At 42.9% G+C, this 16,357-nt stretch overlaps 1 protein-coding gene across 1 annotated transcript in view; it reads left to right on the top strand.

The window, feature by feature from the left end:
• The window catches only part of rnf213b (ring finger protein 213b), a 32,597-nt gene extending 16,615 nt beyond the window's left edge, over positions 1 to 15,982 (top strand). Inside the window, exons 25-62 of the mRNA XM_005725937.1 lie at positions 167 to 265; positions 366 to 478; positions 592 to 705; positions 1,286 to 1,344; positions 1,440 to 1,596; positions 1,768 to 1,903; positions 2,310 to 2,498; positions 2,868 to 3,001; positions 3,094 to 3,269; positions 3,605 to 3,808; positions 3,893 to 4,080; positions 4,169 to 4,289; positions 4,842 to 4,942; positions 5,070 to 5,246; positions 5,677 to 5,822; positions 5,914 to 6,013; positions 6,150 to 6,261; positions 6,483 to 6,687; positions 6,827 to 7,005; positions 7,187 to 7,309; positions 7,675 to 7,776; positions 7,856 to 8,101; positions 8,642 to 8,726; positions 8,814 to 8,848; positions 8,969 to 9,069; positions 9,170 to 9,314; positions 9,410 to 9,566; positions 9,657 to 9,751; positions 9,838 to 10,086; positions 11,378 to 11,510; positions 11,597 to 11,680; positions 12,635 to 12,818; positions 13,219 to 13,420; positions 13,500 to 13,577; positions 13,791 to 13,988; positions 14,179 to 14,268; positions 14,625 to 14,803; positions 15,281 to 15,982. Coding sequence (XP_005725994.1) covers positions 167 to 265; positions 366 to 478; positions 592 to 705; positions 1,286 to 1,344; positions 1,440 to 1,596; positions 1,768 to 1,903; positions 2,310 to 2,498; positions 2,868 to 3,001; positions 3,094 to 3,269; positions 3,605 to 3,808; positions 3,893 to 4,080; positions 4,169 to 4,289; positions 4,842 to 4,942; positions 5,070 to 5,246; positions 5,677 to 5,822; positions 5,914 to 6,013; positions 6,150 to 6,261; positions 6,483 to 6,687; positions 6,827 to 7,005; positions 7,187 to 7,309; positions 7,675 to 7,776; positions 7,856 to 8,101; positions 8,642 to 8,726; positions 8,814 to 8,848; positions 8,969 to 9,069; positions 9,170 to 9,314; positions 9,410 to 9,566; positions 9,657 to 9,751; positions 9,838 to 10,086; positions 11,378 to 11,510; positions 11,597 to 11,680; positions 12,635 to 12,818; positions 13,219 to 13,420; positions 13,500 to 13,577; positions 13,791 to 13,988; positions 14,179 to 14,268; positions 14,625 to 14,803; positions 15,281 to 15,419 — 5,335 coding nt within the window. The 3' untranslated portion in view covers positions 15,420 to 15,982. The remainder of the gene's footprint in view (positions 1 to 166; positions 266 to 365; positions 479 to 591; positions 706 to 1,285; positions 1,345 to 1,439; positions 1,597 to 1,767; positions 1,904 to 2,309; positions 2,499 to 2,867; positions 3,002 to 3,093; positions 3,270 to 3,604; positions 3,809 to 3,892; positions 4,081 to 4,168; positions 4,290 to 4,841; positions 4,943 to 5,069; positions 5,247 to 5,676; positions 5,823 to 5,913; positions 6,014 to 6,149; positions 6,262 to 6,482; positions 6,688 to 6,826; positions 7,006 to 7,186; positions 7,310 to 7,674; positions 7,777 to 7,855; positions 8,102 to 8,641; positions 8,727 to 8,813; positions 8,849 to 8,968; positions 9,070 to 9,169; positions 9,315 to 9,409; positions 9,567 to 9,656; positions 9,752 to 9,837; positions 10,087 to 11,377; positions 11,511 to 11,596; positions 11,681 to 12,634; positions 12,819 to 13,218; positions 13,421 to 13,499; positions 13,578 to 13,790; positions 13,989 to 14,178; positions 14,269 to 14,624; positions 14,804 to 15,280) is intronic.
• The last annotated feature ends 375 nt before the right edge of the window (positions 15,983 to 16,357 follow it).

Raw genomic sequence — 16,357 nt, 5'->3', positions numbered from 1 at the left:
GCAGAGTTTCGATGTTGCAGTGTCTAAACACAGACAGTGATGCAGAAATGAGCAAGTTTGGCTTTGCAGGTGCTTACCGGTTTAGTTCAGAGTAGCATTTTCTTTGCAGCGGTATCAGAGACCCTGATGCGGATTAATCTTGCTCCTGCTCATCTGTCTGTATTAGGGGTTTCCTTCAAAACGCTGGCCACTCTCTTCATATTCTGCTAATCCAAATGGACCTCGAGGAATCCCGCTGCAGCAGCGAGCTCATTGCATCAGCAAAGTAGGTCTCAACCTCAAACTCGTGAACAGATCTGATTTAAAGCAGGGTCGGTGAGAAACGGGACATTGAAGGCATTTGCGTTGTATTTGTCTGCCAACAGATACTGCACCATGAATTATCTGATGTCACTGGAGGATCACACTTGTTGGGTGATTTTCATTGTGAAGGTTTCAAGGATCCCAAGTCATTCCCAGTACATTGGTTTCCAAGGAGGTGAGGACCAAGTGGGACAACAGTTATTGTTCCACCACAGTACTTTTCATGATTGGAGCATTATGCTTGATGTATTACAATAATAACATAATGTTTTATCTTTTCTATCTAAGGAGTTTGGCACTCGGTGCATATTGACGACCTGAGAGATTCGGAGGACATGAGCCTGAACCTGTCGGCTTTCTGTGGAACTCTGATTAGCAGCCTGCTCAAACCTGCCCTCACAGGTAAACACTGTGCAGGAAGTATTATACTGTATTATACTACTCTGTAATGACAGAGAGTACGTCAAGGAAATAAAAACCTGTTTTCACGCTACCTGGAGCTTATTAATCATCATTACATACAACACTGTGTTTTAACCCAAAGTACCCACAGAATAACAAAGGATGAAAGATGCTATTGTTTATATTTCTTGCTCATTTAACCTGATTAGCTAGCTAGGCTAGCTCTCTTAACAACAGTACCTTTTATTTTTTACAGTTTCATTCATGTAAGTTTCTGCAATTTTTCTGTGATTTATCAAACTGTTACTGAGACGTTTGATGTTTGATGTTAAATGCAACAGGAGAAAGTGGGTGAATTACTTATAGTTACTAACATCTCACCGGCCAGCTTTAATAAGCCTGAGTGCCGTCACAGGTGTTTGGTTTTAATATACGGTTATTTATTTATTTAATCTAAAAAGTAAAATTAAGCTCTTAACTAGATTTTTAATAAATATATAGTTTTGGTTAGTTTTGCCTTCAAAAGGCAATTTAAGCCTCATTTTCTTGTTACATAAACAGTATTTTTAATCTTCATCAGCAAACCAGGATGATATAGAAACCTTGAGGGGAGGAGAGGCCTCTAAAGAAGACAGGCATGTGAGTTAATGTGAAATGAGATGATAATGAAAGCATGTTTCATTATGTTTAAATGTTTACACTTGAAAAAATAATATAATTCTCTTTGCTTACAGAGCGACAGAGCTCAGCTTGACAGATTGTCTTTAGTGAGGTCTTGCATCCAGAAAGCAGTGGGTTTGCTGAGGGACCCCGACGGCATGGCTCCAAGAAGTATGGAGAGGATGCACGTCCTTCTGAACCTTCTAGGAACTGGTGAAAACCACACAGGAGGTAAATATCCAATGCTGATCTCTATTTATATATTGCTGAAGTACGCTTTCAATGCCTGACAACAAAAGATGCTCTAAATATGCAGAATTTTGAAATGGTTTGATGACTTATATCACTCGACTAATCTTAGATTCTTCATTTCTTTTTAATCAAACTGCTCTCTGTTTAAAGCTCACTTTCAGAGGTTGTTGTTGAGCAGACTGGTTGAGGCGTTGGCACAAAGAGAAGAAACGATGGGCGCTCCTAAAGAGTGGGTGTGCTCAGAGGCCAAGAAACGCCACGCTCTGCAAGAGGGAGGGACTCTCAGGTAAAAGTCTCCTGCAGATGTGACAACAAACCTCACAAGATCCTGTGAGGCATCATTAACTCAGTCAAAGTATTTGACTTTATCCCTGTCTATGAATGTATGAATCCATAATTGCAGTAAATTGATCAGTTTTTGGAGGTGAGGTGCTCCAGATAGTATTGGACATTTTTATTACTTGTTCGTGCACTTGTACAAATTAGGCTCTCATATGCTGTGATTTTCTGTTTTATGTATAAACAAAGAAAATTCTTGTTTTGATAAATAACTGTTTCAGAAAATGTTCAAGTAAAAATGACAAAACAACACATTTTCCGTTATTTTGTGCTCATTTCTATTTTCCGTGCAGTTCTCTGAGACATTTTCAGGAATACATATAAAATAAACTTGTCATATCTTTGGATTTAAGACACACCCTGTGGCGCTGTCTTCAGTCCACCGTGACACCGATCCTGGCCAGCATGTTGGAGGTTATGGACCGGTATGCGAATCTGGATCTGCTCTCTGATGACAGGACCGGACCGGGCCTGATACAGCTGTGGTTGGACATCCTGGGAGACTCGCAGGTTTTGCAACTAACACCTCCCCAAAAACAAAGGTACTTTGCATTACCTCTTCTGTGTGTGAACATTATCACCACCTCTCTAACAGTTGCTGTTCGTCTTTTGTGTGATTCCAAAGCCAGCACGTAATGTAAGCTGTGTTTTGGAGTTACACCACATGCTCTGCTGTGAAAGCTTTGCGCTTTCTGAGAAATCTGGAGCCGGTCTAACTTCCTCTTCCTCTTACATCTAACACATTCATTTTATTAAAACCAACTATTTTCTTATTGTCTAATATATCACAGAGATATTCACGTTTAATCATGTCACCTGAGAGTGGTTCGTCTGTTTGGTTCATCTCTGTAATAAAAACTGCATTTTGTGAACATAAAGCAATTTTTGTCTCTAATTATAATATTTTCCAGTGAGTCAGATCAGGAGGTGCTTGTGCAGCACCACTTCATGCTGGATGGTGAAGAGCAGCCCTGCTCGGCCCCGTTCAGCTGGCTGGTCAGCATGCACCTCGAGACTCTGTGGGAAGAATCTGAATTTATGCCAGGTTAATGACAAACTCAAAAACAAATCAAACAAATGAGGTCGATGTAGAGCGCGTTGAAATGGACATCTGTCTGTCTGTCTGTCGCTCTTCAGTAACAAAAGAGGGTGGTGCAGAGAGGATTCTCCAGTTTGTGAGCACCTTCAACAACAGCAGGCTCGGCAGTCACCTCCAGAAACTCTCAGATGGGGACCGTTTGGATTACGCCCGCCGCTATCTGCATGACTTCCTGCTGCTTTCTTTGAAGATCAAATCAAAGGAGGAGCTTAAGGTACAAATATTATCAGTCATATTTCAGTAAAACATGTTTTGGGTGAAATAGTCTTGGAGTTATTTAAGTTTTTGCAAAATCAAAACTCATTTTTGCCAATCATCTTTTTATCACAATAAGAGCTTCTTGCCATTAAACAAGCAATATACTGTATGTAAGGTGGTGAATGTGAAGATCCTAGTTTAAAAAAGTCATGAAAACAAGCATGAACTTTAAATTCATTTTGAGGACGAGAAAGAGGGCCTGCAACAGCTTTTGTTTTGTTTCAGCAGCAATGAGAAATGAGCCTGCTCTGATGCTTTTACAGTGGCGCTAATTATACGTGTCACATGCAGGTGTTCACCAAGGCCATGCTGGGCTGCGTGTGTGAGCTTCAGACGTCCACAGGCACCAAAGCTGACGTCTCTCCTGCTTGGATAATGGCAGCTTCAAAGCATTTTGCACCCAGACTGGACACCCTCTGCCACATATTTCTGCTGCAGCCCCAGCTAGCCAATCATGTCGCTCAGCAGGGGCCAAACTGGGAGCCGGAGGAAATGGTGAGGATCATCTTTTTGGCTACATTTTAAACATTCTCGTCACACTTATCTGTTCTGTGTTCTTAAGTATTTTATTTCTGGCAGGTGGAGGACATTTTAGCTCTGGGTATCTGTGTCGAGGAGACCAAACTTCTGACCGTGACTTCCCTGGACGAGTGTGAGTCCTTTATGCGCAGGGTGGAGTTGCTGCAGCCGTGTTTGGATAGAGCATTCGGTCAGAAATACAGCGCCCTGTGTGGCCCTGCCAGTCTACAACACCTGGACTCTATCAGGTGAGTCAAGGTGACAAGATCTAGAGAAGGAAAAGAAAAACATTTCAGTGTTTCTTGGGTCCATTTTTATTCTCATCTGCCATTTCAGGTCACTGTGGCATGGCATGCTGGTCGTTGCATCTTTCATCCAGCATGTCACCTATAAAGTTAAACAGGACGACTCGAGATTGAAAGATCTGGCTCTCAAACACTGCAACCTTCACCTGAACGTATGTAAAAATGGTTTCTGCGTCTTCTGTGTGTCTCTGGATTTCACAGATTTATTGAGCAGATAACAGCATGAACTTCTCTCATTTTGACATTTTGGCTTTATTGATTTTATAGTTTCTTTTAAACAGTTTAAAAGCTGTAACAGAAAATATCAGAGAAATGCAGAGGTTGAACGTAACCTGGAATTTAACACCTGATGCAGGAAAAATGTCTCGCTCTGACAAAACTGCAACTAATTATTTAATACATACATATGGCAGATGTTGCTGAGCTTAGACATGAGTACATCAGAGGGTCGACAAAGGTAGAGAGAGAGGCAAGGCTGAGGTGTTGTGGACATGTGCAGAGGAGGGATAGTGGATATATTTGACAAAGATTGTTGAAGATGGAGCTGCCAGCCGGGAAGCAAAGAAGACGAAGATGTATGTATGTGGTGAAGGAGGACATGCAGAGGGTTGATGTGAGAGAGGAGGGCGCTGGACAGGAAGAAACAAAAAACTAACTGTTGATGACTCAAAAAAAACATGTTTCCACTTCTGATCCTCGAACAGCTGATGCAAGAGTCTCCTGATGTAAAAAGCGTGGACACGCTGCAGCAGCTGATCCGCATCCTCAATTCTTTCCACGAGGAGTGCATCAGCAGGGACCTGAGGTCAGGCTCCAGACTTCAGTTCAAGACTTGATTTTAAGCCTAATCTCACAGCAGTATTTCTGTTGCATTGATGGTGTGAATCTTAAATTAAATAATAAATATCTTACCTGATCATGTTTCTGTGCAGGTTTGGCATTTCTTGCCCGGTTTGCCTCTCTGAGTTCAAAGAGCCGTCCGTCCTGCCGTGTCAGCACGTTATCTGTCTGCCGTGTCTCCAGCGCTGCATTCAGGCCCACAGGCGGTGCCCTAAATGCAAGAAGGAACTGCCATCCAACTTCAACCCCACTGTTTCTCCCACCATCAAGTGAGTGGGGAAAAATAAAGTAGAATCGACAGTGGGTCATGTACTGATCAGTCTGTGCAATAATAGTTTAATGGTCCACCTTAAAATGCCACTGAGGGGTATTTTAAGGTGGCCATAGTGAGGTTTCACATTTATAACTCTCTTACTGGGAGCACCTGTCACCGCTGTGCTTGCCCCACCTGGGCCACAGCCAATCAGAATCCAGCCACAAATGTCCTAAGATGAAAACTAAACAACAACCACATACTCCAGATATACAAACAAATAATCCTTCGGTTAAACATCTGTTCTTTGAGCTACATAGTTTGACCCTGGATGCCATAATTTCATGTTCACTCTCATAGTCAGTCTTAATTCAGTGATGCTGTCCTGCAGTGTTTGAAAGCTTTCTTCTGATTAATGGCTAACTGTATGAATTTGTGTGGCTCAGGAAATCACTAGAACAGCAGGCAGCCATCAGACGCTGCTGTAACGCCTTCTTCCTGGAGGTGGTGTCCAGGTTCTGCCTGTCGGAGGGTCAGAGCCCAGAAGAAGGGGTCGTGGAGCTGCTCTTCTCTTTACTTGTGTTCGCTACCGGTCAGTGAGCAAATTACTCAGTGATATTAATCAGATAACCGATGATGCTGTGGCAGTGAGGCATTCTCTGTTGTGGCTCTGTGTGCTGCAGGAGACGTGTACAAGACCAGAGAGCTCACTCCCTTCCTGGAGTGTGTGGATAACAGTCCGGTGGTCCGATCTGTGCTGCTGAAGCTGCTGCTGCAGTACAGGTGAGGTCAGGGTAAATTAGAACTGACGCTGTAGAAACATGGCATGAAAACTAGAGTGTGAAAGAAAAACCAAGGCTCAAAGAAGGGATTTCATTGAACATCGTGTATGTGGAGATCATTGGAGTATATGTGTTAGCTTTGCCCAGGTGAAGTCTCACATTCACACCTACCTGAAGAACCTGGAGGAAAATCTTCTAGATATAGAAGACCGCACTGAACTCTACCTGCTGTTCGTCAACTGCTTCCAGGTGAAAACAGACAGACTCTCCTTCCCCTTTAGTGCTCTTTGCAATTTTCACCTGGGTTGTTTATATTTGTATATTAAGTTCATGTAATTTAACAGAAGTGAATTGTTTCACATGATGAGAGAATTCAACTTTGAGTTTTTGTACATAATCCTTCATTTCCCAGAAATCAAAATTCACATTTTGCACTAATTTTCAGCCTAAACTGTCTGTTTGCCACTCAGGATTCTCTGTTGTGCTTCAAAGCGAGAGACGTGGAGAAGAGCGTAGAACAGCAAACACAAAGCGATATCAGCTTCCTGAGCAGGATCGCCAGGAAACAGACTCCAGACAGACAGGAAGACCCGGCAGAGTTCCTGCTCAACACCGCCAGGCTCAGAATCTGTTTGAGCACCGCTGCAGAGCTGCTGGAGAGAGCCACAGCTCAAGGTGGGCTACACTTTGAGTCACATGTATGCATGCGTGCATGCCTGAAATGTTAAATCCAATACTGTGGTGCTGTGAGCTCGGATCAGCTGTAAGTCAGTTATCCCAGGCAGGTATTGAGTGTTTCGTCTTGCATTCAAAGGTGGAGAAATGGAGTACCTGCGACAGGTGAGGGGTGTGTGTGAGTACAGCGGTAATGATTGGCTCAAGGTTTACCTGCTGCGAGCCCTCCACAGACGCTCTGGCATCGAGCGCATCCTGTCCCTGATGAACAGTCCGGCCTCAAGGTGGATCTTCCCTGCAGAGGTGCTTCGACTTCAGGTAAGAAAATATCTAAAACGACAGAGCTCCTTCCACCCATCCATCCACCCATCCACCCACCCATCCATCCATCCACCCATCCATCCACCCATCCATCCATCCATCCATCCATCCATCCATCCATCAGAGGCTAGGTTACAGTATTTCAAAATCAAACATTGAAATCTTTTTTTCCTTACAGAGAATGATTCCGACTAGCGTGGATAGTTTCCTTTGCTGCGGGGCTTCTTATCGAGCCATGAGAGACGCTGTAGCTCGAGTTCTTCTGGAGAACACCTCTGACACCTTTGTGACAGAGCTAAAGGTGAGGAAGATGCCAGGAGGTGGATGAGGATCTTATGTTGACTTCTTTTTTGGGGCAGTGTGCACAGTTCAGAAGAGGAAAGAGCTTTAATGCTGTCTGTAGATGTGTCATGTCTCCCTATGACCACCAGGGGTCAGCGAGGTCATTTAAAAGAGTGTCTGAAAGGAAATAATCAGTTAATCATTGAAGGAACATAAACATTTCATATTAACTCAAATTTGTAGCATTTAACATTTAACAAAAGAGATTTAGGATGATTTATTGACTGTTTTTTCGTGTGTTTTTAAATTCTACATTTAAAACAAGCTCCTACCTTCAGCTTGTTCACTTGTTTAACGTAATATTTGTTTTGTCTGTCTCTACAGAAACTTGAAGGTTCTCAGATCAGCCTCCTGGCCCTGGCCTTGTTCAGACAGGTCACCTGTCGCTACAAGTCACCTGATGTCAAAATACATCCCTCCAAACAGGTAAATGTCTGACTTAATCAACCTTGTATATTTAATGTCCATCTACAGTTTTCTGACGTGTTGCACTCTGAATATACAGGACACAGCAAGGCTGGAAGAGCTCCTTGGAAAAAACATCAAATCAGAGGAATTCAGGAATTTCTGCACTTCACTTCTTTCCAGTCACATTGGCGGACCACATTCACGTCTCCATATAAGCCAGAACCTGCCAGCTCAGAGGCAAACCCTCCTGGAGCTGCTGGTCCATCTGGTCTCTGTGCTCCTCAGTGAAAGTCCTCTGCTCGTTCCTCTTCGTCAGATAGCCTTCCAGCCTGAGAACGTCACAGTAAGACACTTCTTACAGTCACTTACACTATTTTTTGTCCCACCCTGCTAGAGTAGCTTTGCATGACTCGAGGCTCAAAATAATCATTGTTTATTTGATGCTAAGCCTTGACTCTATCTGGAATATTCACTCTGCCTTCCTCTAGAGGCAGAAAAAACAGAGCAGCATGAATCCTGAGCCTTTAGCTCTCACGGATTATCTGCACTTACAGTGACCTTATTGTGGAAACTTGAACCATGTTTAATGTGAGCGTCCACCATTGGGATATTGTATACAAAGGAAGAATAAATGTCAGTTTACATGGTTGTTTCATGTCTTCTGGATAACCTGAGAATGACATTTGAATTTTATAAAACCAGGAAATAAAAGATTCAGTTAAGTTTCATCATGTTGAATGTAGAATTTAGTTTTTTAAGGGAAAAGTAACTGCAGATTTTAAAATTGTCTCGTGAGGTCATACATTTGTGTTCATAAATTTAGCTAAATGATAAAATCCTGAGGAAGGGGATAAAATTAACTCAGTTTCCTTCTTCCCGGCAGAACGCCTTCTTGCCGACCATGCCGGATGATCACACAAATGAAGCCAGACAGTGGTTGACAGGCGAGAGGAAACTACAGAGCTACAGTGAGTGATTCACATTCTGAAGTTTGTTACTTTTGTTACTGACTCTTTCAAATCTGTCTTTTTTTTCCTCTTTTTTTCACATTTTAGCGTGTGCCAACGGGCATGTGTGTTTTGTGGGAGAGGTATGAACTATTACTCTTTCCTTAATGCTTGAATTAAAAGTAAATAATTTAACAACTAAAATATTTCAGATTCAACAAAGCAAAAACAAAATTAACCAAAATCCATGTGCTGTCCCATAGTGTGGAAGACCAGTGGTTACATCGAGATGTCACTGTGGGATGCCAATCGGTGGAGAACGACATGTCCCAGTGTCTGGATTTACACAGCACACAGTGCAGGGGTATTTCTTTCTTCAGTTATGCAAACTTGTTACAGTATTTGTCAAATATCTCTCTGTATATCTAATATCTGCTTTCCTCCATGTTTGTGTGACATGTCAGAGATCAGACGCGGACAGGACACATTTTAGGAGAAGCTCATCAGCGCTCTGAAGCCCCAGAAAGGCAGATGACGTACGCTCAGTCCTGCATCCTGCGGCTGCTCACGCACCTCTCCATGCTCCAGGGTGCCATAAAAAATCAGAGAGTGAGAATTTACCTGAGTGTGGCTTTGCATATCTGTGGTTTTAAAGGCTTGCATCTTGTGATAATACTCCTGTTTTTTGGCGGGGGTGTTTGTAGGAAGTCGGTACATTGATCCACCCCACACCGAATGATGTCTTTAAATTCCTGTGGCAACATCTTGAAAAGGACATGAAGGTTTTGGGGCAGACTCTGGATCAGAACATGGACAACACAGCGATTACAGTTCACCTGATCCTGGCACGATTCCCTGCAGGTGATACTGACTCGACCATGATTGTTAACATGCTGCTTGTAATGTCGCTGTAGAATAAACGTGTTTTAACTGTGCTGAACGTTAACAAAGGTTCCCGCAATGCAAGCCCCGATCTGTCCTCCAGACAGAGACGGCAGCAGTGGGAGAAGCTTATATGTGATTCTGCCATCAGCCCAGTGCTTCAGGTAAGGAACACAATGTTTTTCAAAGACATGAAAAGACATTTTGTGCTTCAGATTGATAAAGTTTTGTTTCTTCTGCCTGTTTTCAGGATTTGCAGAAAAATCTGACTGAAGCTCAGAACAGAATTGGAGCTGATGATGGACTTGCTGGAAGCCCTTTGCTGAATCTCCTCTTTGGGGATCCTGGGAAAATGCTGTCCTCCCCCTCTAACTGCCCAACACACCGCTCGTCCTTCTGGACTCTACCCGAGATCATCACAGTGGAGCGTTTTTCTCAGTTGGTGGAAGAAAAACAGGGACAGAGTGCTTTACCTCTCCTCAGCTTGTTTCTTAAGAAGGTATCAGCCATCATCAGGCCGATGTGCACCACATTTCACAGATTTTACCTTAACAGATCAGGTACTGTGAGGATGGCACAACTCTCCCCTAAATTTCACAGAAATCTGCTGAGGAGTGTCAGAGAAAATTCAACTAAGAAGAAAATATCAGAAGTGATCCTGAACGCTTGTCTGTCACAGTAGTTTAGCTGATGATCTGGCGAGAAGTGAATGTCAAGGCAGGTTGAACCAGAGAGGGTGATGTCTCCAGGGATCTACACACAAACAGAGACAAGATGTGCACAAACACAGAGGGAGAGGGCACAAGACCACAGCAAACAGCACCGGAGGAACAAGACCGCTTTTAATAAGACAGCAAAACAGTAGTTTGCTATATTATTGAGTCAGCATGTCAGCATCAAGCTAAGAGTCAAAACAATGTGACTACGCTTTGAGGGCGTTGCATATTCAGCGGTTAGTTCTACACTGAATAAACAATGTCAGGCCTCCTCCTGTTACTCTAAACTGTAAAGCCCTTGTACTCTTTCAGTCTCTTCGATTTATGGCTTTCCTCAGACTCAGGCTACACTATGCAAACAGTGGAGAGGACTTTCAGATGAGAGCTGAAACCTGAAAAAAGTCCAGTTATCTTCAGATCAAATGCTTAACACCACAATGGCCTGGATGACTGAGAACATACACAGGAAAGCAAGCCGTGAATATTAATGCCCATTGCATTAACAGGCTTTACACAGTATTTCCCATGTTTGCTGTTAGGGTGTTGAATCATAGCACTGATCTCTGTGCAAAGATCTGAGGTAAATACCTGAGAACATTACAGAGAGAAACCCAACAGTTGTCTTTGAGCAGCAGTTAGTGACAATGGGGAGTAAAAAAAAACCCCCAAACTTTTTTTTTAATCAGAAGAACTGTGTGAAGCAGCTTAAGGCGGGACAAAAGGGGAAAAGAAAGCATGTGCCAAAACGTAAGGACGGCAAGAGCAAGAGCATACTTCTGCAAAGGCTGAAAATCCCTCCACACCATTAAGTCTCTGAATCCAAAAGCATATCTGGATACTGTAATGTTTTGTTGGGAACATCAGGAGGATGTCTCTAAATGTGTCCTATTGGGTCAAGCCCCATATCCAGAGAAGCTTCGTGCGTATCCATTTATTTATTATTTATCACCTGGCTAACAAACAGAATCGACTGTATAACCTTCTTTTCTCGGGGGATAATAAAATTCTGTGAGGTTGGTGGAGCCATTAACTTGCAGAAGAAAAGCTGACGCTGGCTTTGTGTGTTTTTCCCAGATTCACTGTGTGCGGCAGTTACATCACCTTCCTGAGCTGGCTGCTTTACAGTCTGACCTGCTGAGGGTGTTTCCTCTGGCGTCACACTCCACACCGCAGACTATTGCGCAGAGGTTACAGCAGATACCAGCAGGTACATCGGCCTTTCATCTGTGACTGATCAACACCAGCAGCAACATAACACAGACACAAACTGAATTCTTGTGTCATCCTCACTAGGGTACCAGAAGAAGATGCTGAGTGAGAGAGTGGGCAGATTCATCAGAGTGTGGAACTCCCTCAGAGCAGAGGTGGCAAACAACTGTAAGCATCTGCATGTCTGCTTTAAACCCAAGCAACGAATCTCCATCTGATGATTATCAGTGTCGCTTATTTTATTTTATATTATAAACTGAATGCATATCCACCAATTTTATATATAAAAAATAACACTTTATCAAGCAAAGTCTCATTTAGAGTAAACATAAAGATGTAACTAGGTCCAGATGTGCTTCATGACAGAAAAATAATCACACACTGGCACATATTTAAACACATTTAAAGCTCAGTCACGTGATTACTAAAAAGAAGTGAAGTGATTGTTGGGGTGTTTATTGAGTGTCAGAGCAGTTTTCAGTTCCAGCACAGTGTTTAATATAAACAGTGGGAAGTCTTCAGTGTTTGGTTTCATAATATTTAGTTAAACGGTGGAAACATTACATTTTGACTTTTATTTTGGAAAATGAAAACCTCAGGTACAGTTGTGTTATTTGATGTCAACATGGTTTGGGTTTAGAGTTCGTATTGCAAGAGTTACTTAATATTTTCGGGGCATCAGTTACTAAAGTGACTCATGAACGAGAAGGAGATTTCTGTCTGGGTGATCGGTTTTCCAAAATCATCACCTGGGCTCATTCTGACAGCCGTGAAGGACAAACAGTCCAGTATTAGGAGACTTACAGTTTACGCAGGCTGGTGGGGCCAAAGAACATCCAGCTCCAGGGAGTACTGGTGGCACTGCTTATTGGGAAGAATGTGAAGTCTTCAGTCTTCATATGATTCTGGTTAATGTGCACATGTGTGACTCCTTTCAAATGAAACAACAAAATGCACAGATGATGAGGGAACACTGTGTTTCTTGGCAGAAAGATTCAGTTGTTTTGGGAAGCTGTCAGAGCTACGTGTCAAAAATAAATTCGACTTAAAGAAAGAAAGATGTTTTTATTCAGCTGAGCCGCTGTGTGTTGTTTCATTCTTCTGACTTCTGTGTGTATACAGCAGCAGACTTGGGTGTGGGTGTGAACTTGTGTGAGAGGGAGGTGACAGCCGAGAGCTCTGGGGAGTTTCTGACTCCGAGCCGACACGGCCCGGGATCCGTTCTCCAAACTCTGGTCAACTTCCTGTCGGAGACTCACAACAGCCTGGTGAGAAAGGCCAGGCGAATGAGCGGCACCGAGGACAGGTCAGTCCAACATCAGCTGCAGAGGCTCGTGGGCCACAAGACTAAATCAAAGTGCCGTTTTCTTCTCAGCGTCCTCAATTAAATAACTGTTCAATTACAGGTGAAGCATAATTGGCAAATAGTCTTTTGTAGGGATCGCACTGAGATGAATTAGAAATCTAAGAAGATTCCAGACAACTATATACAATCAATAAAATAAATGAACAAAATTCTTGTGAATTGCTGCTAGATTTTGGACATTAGCAGGAAAATAACTTGCAAAGTGATGCATGTGTTGCTGTGTACTTCATGCTTCAGAATGATAAAAAACTACATTTTGTCACCAGTAACTGATGTAAGATCCTGTTAGACCCCCTCTGGCCTCTCTAACTGTTAAAATCTTCTCCTGTTTTTTCCTCAGTGAGTACAGCGTTCCTTTGGAGAGGATATCAGAAACCCAGCTGACACTGTGCCACCCAGAGAAAGAGCTGCTGCCCCTGGTTTTAGCCCATTGCCAGTACACCTTGAAGAAAGGGGGCGAGACTGACAGCAGCTATGACCTGCCAATCATCCAGACCCAACTGGCACGCCGCTTCCTGGCTGGAAAACCACTTATCAAAGCGGTAATAATCTAAAATGCACGTGGATGTCAGGTAAAGCCAAACTCTCTACTGACCTTTTGTCCTCTTTGGTCTAAATCAGGACACCTCGAGGTACCTGAACCGACACCTGCAGGATTTCTCCATGGTTCTAACTGAAGTCAAAAAAAAGATTCCTCAGGTAAAACCATTTTACACACTGCTTTTTCCAAGGAGCTCTTCCAGCCTTGCACTCTGAATATACAGGACACAGCAAGGCTGCTGTTGTTATCTGGAACTGACAAATGCCAGCTGAGGAATGTTCTCACTAGTTCCTGTGAGGCCACTTTGTTCAAGTTAAATTCCTCCCCTGACGTTCCGCTCCTCAGGCCCACTGACAGCGTCTGTCTTGCAGGAACCGCTGAAGGGTTCGGTGAGCAGTGCCCTGAAAACGGTGCTGCGCTCTTACACGGATGTTTGCGATGCTGTGTTTGTGATGGAGATCGGCCTCCGATTCCTCGGGAAAACAGGCGGAGAGCCCCAGGGTCAGCTTTTGTCCTACCTCACTGATTCACTGCAGATGGGCCCGCAGATTTCAAGCACCGTAGCCAAGGTATAATGTTGCAGATCTGCAGCTTTGTCCGCTATGCAAAGAATGTTTTTATGTTTCTGTCTTTGAAAACTTCAATTATTGTTTGAATTTTGACATAAATCTGTTCTGTAAATCGGAAGTATACCTGAGCTGTGACTGAGAGGTGAAAACAACATTTCAAAGGTCTTTTAAAACTTCTGTTTCTATTCAGGGTCTTGGCCAAAGCAAACTGGAGCACAGCATATTCACCTGGCAGCTTCTGACTTGCTGGAAATCAGAGCTGATGCTCAACAGGAAGCAAGTAAGTGTGAAGAAAATCTTAAAATTCAAGGAATGTTCTCGGTGTGCTCGTTATGCAGTGTGCGGCTTCACCACCGCTCATTAAAGAGCCACAAAACTCCACCCATGGTGACCACACAATTTGTTTTCGAGTCAGTACTGTTACTCGTGACCCCTGCTGGCTGCCAGGGACTGACCCAAACCACACCATGGAGAGTGAATTTTTCGTGGCTGTAATCTGTGGAAAGTGTGCCGTCTGACACGGCAGGCGCCCAGAATCTCACCTCAATAAAAACAGAGAATTATTTTCTCTTTAAAAACTCTCTTGATACCTGAAATCAAGCAGACGGCTACATCTAATTCATGATCGTGTTGCAGGATCCGTTTCAGAAACTGCCGTCTGAGTTCCAGGAGAAGCTTTCGGAAGAGCAGAAGAAAGACCTGAAGGCCTTCCTCGCTGTCACAGACGTCGACACCTTCTCTTTGGAGCTGCATGAAATTCTTCTGCTGAAGACGAGCAGCGCTGTGCCTGACCAGGCTTACCAGCCACACTGGGAGTAAGAGCGTACACATCACAAATGCACCATTTGTGAGATTAGTTGTTGTATGAGGTAACACACCAAATGTTAAAACAACACAAAAACAACAGCATTATTGATGTTTTTACAGCTGAGATTACCCAACAGCTACTTTTGGACTTTCTTTTTTTCAAAAGTGTGCCTTTTGTTAGCGTAAGATTACCACCCCAGTCTAAAGGAATCCATTGATTGTAGACAGCTTTAATGAGAGTAAAGTGTGGCGGTCTCCCCCCCTGGGATTTGGAGCCTTTTGACTTCCAGGGACAACAGCGTGACCCCTCCAGGCAGCCATCTGTCAGAGGAAAGCAGCTTAAGTTGTGTCCCCTCAGCCACAGGTCATTTCTATTGCAGCAGCAGCAGCTGGGTGGGAAGTGAATGGGAATGCTTAAGGATGACAACAATGGATGCAGTGCTAACAGTTGTTTTCTTCATGTCCTCCCTCCCTGCTGTGTGCAGCATCAGGTCCACCTTAGAGATCCATCTGGAGGTGAAAGACCTTCCACCCCTGCCGGAGCTCGAGTCTTTACCAGAGGAGATCAGGCTGGGACAGAGCGCTGATGTGTGGAGGGCAGCTGTGGAGTTTAAAAGGAGATAGAGAGCAGAAATGTTTCTAGAGTTGGCTGCCACTAATTATTCATTCCACATTATTGGATATGTTGTTATTAAATGTGCCTTCATACGATGTAAATATTGTAAATAATTACAGTTGTTAAATTTCTATTACTTAATTGTGCCACGTGCAATTAGGGAACAAGTTAATGAATAAATGAAGGACCGAATACAGATGAGGTATTTCCCAGCATTTTCACAATCTTTATTTTAAACTTTCATCACATGCAGAGTGATTGGAAGCTATGACAATCCCTCGCACACACAGTATGAAGCATCAGGCGGAAAGCCAGTAAATCAAAGATAATAAAGAAATGTTAGCATGGGAACATGCTCACTTAATTTTAAAGATATTGCACACTTTTATTTCTTCTGTTTTCCTTGAATGCAAAGAATGATAGATTTGGAGATTTAGTGCCAAATAAAATAGATTGGGGAAAAAATGGTCCGAGTCTGTTAGTATGAAGTGATAAATCCTCTTGGTGTGAACACTGCACATTCTTGCTCTAACTGTACAGCTATTGAATTTTATATACAAATTATACACATTTTAGCTCAACTTGAATGTCTGGCTTCTTTCTCACGCTCTTATTATGTAAACCAGACTGCTGAGGGTAACCTGTTATATTAGCCATCACAACCACAAGTACCTAAAAGGTAAATTTATAGTTAATATTTAATAATTGCTTATTAGTTGTTGAAGACTTTGTGCCTGGTCTCTTGCCTTTCCGGTCAGCAATACAAACAAAGTTAGTAGCATGTAATGAATATAAAGAATGAAGCCTTTATTCTGGAGCTGTATTAAAGGAAAACTTTATGTAATGCTAAATTAAGTTGGGTCAGCTCACTCTCAAAGCGCATAACGATGCAATGTGCGGATTATTTTATAATAATTTAGAGAAAATCTTGTTTTTTCCTTCACGT

Source organism: Pundamilia nyererei, unplaced genomic scaffold (genome assembly GCF_000239375.1).
Source record: "Pundamilia nyererei isolate P.nyererei 1_Seehausen unplaced genomic scaffold, PunNye1.0 scaffold00017, whole genome shotgun sequence".
NCBI lineage: Eukaryota > Metazoa > Chordata > Actinopteri > Cichliformes > Cichlidae > Pundamilia > Pundamilia nyererei.
This window is presented reverse-complemented; position numbering and strand designations above follow the sequence as displayed.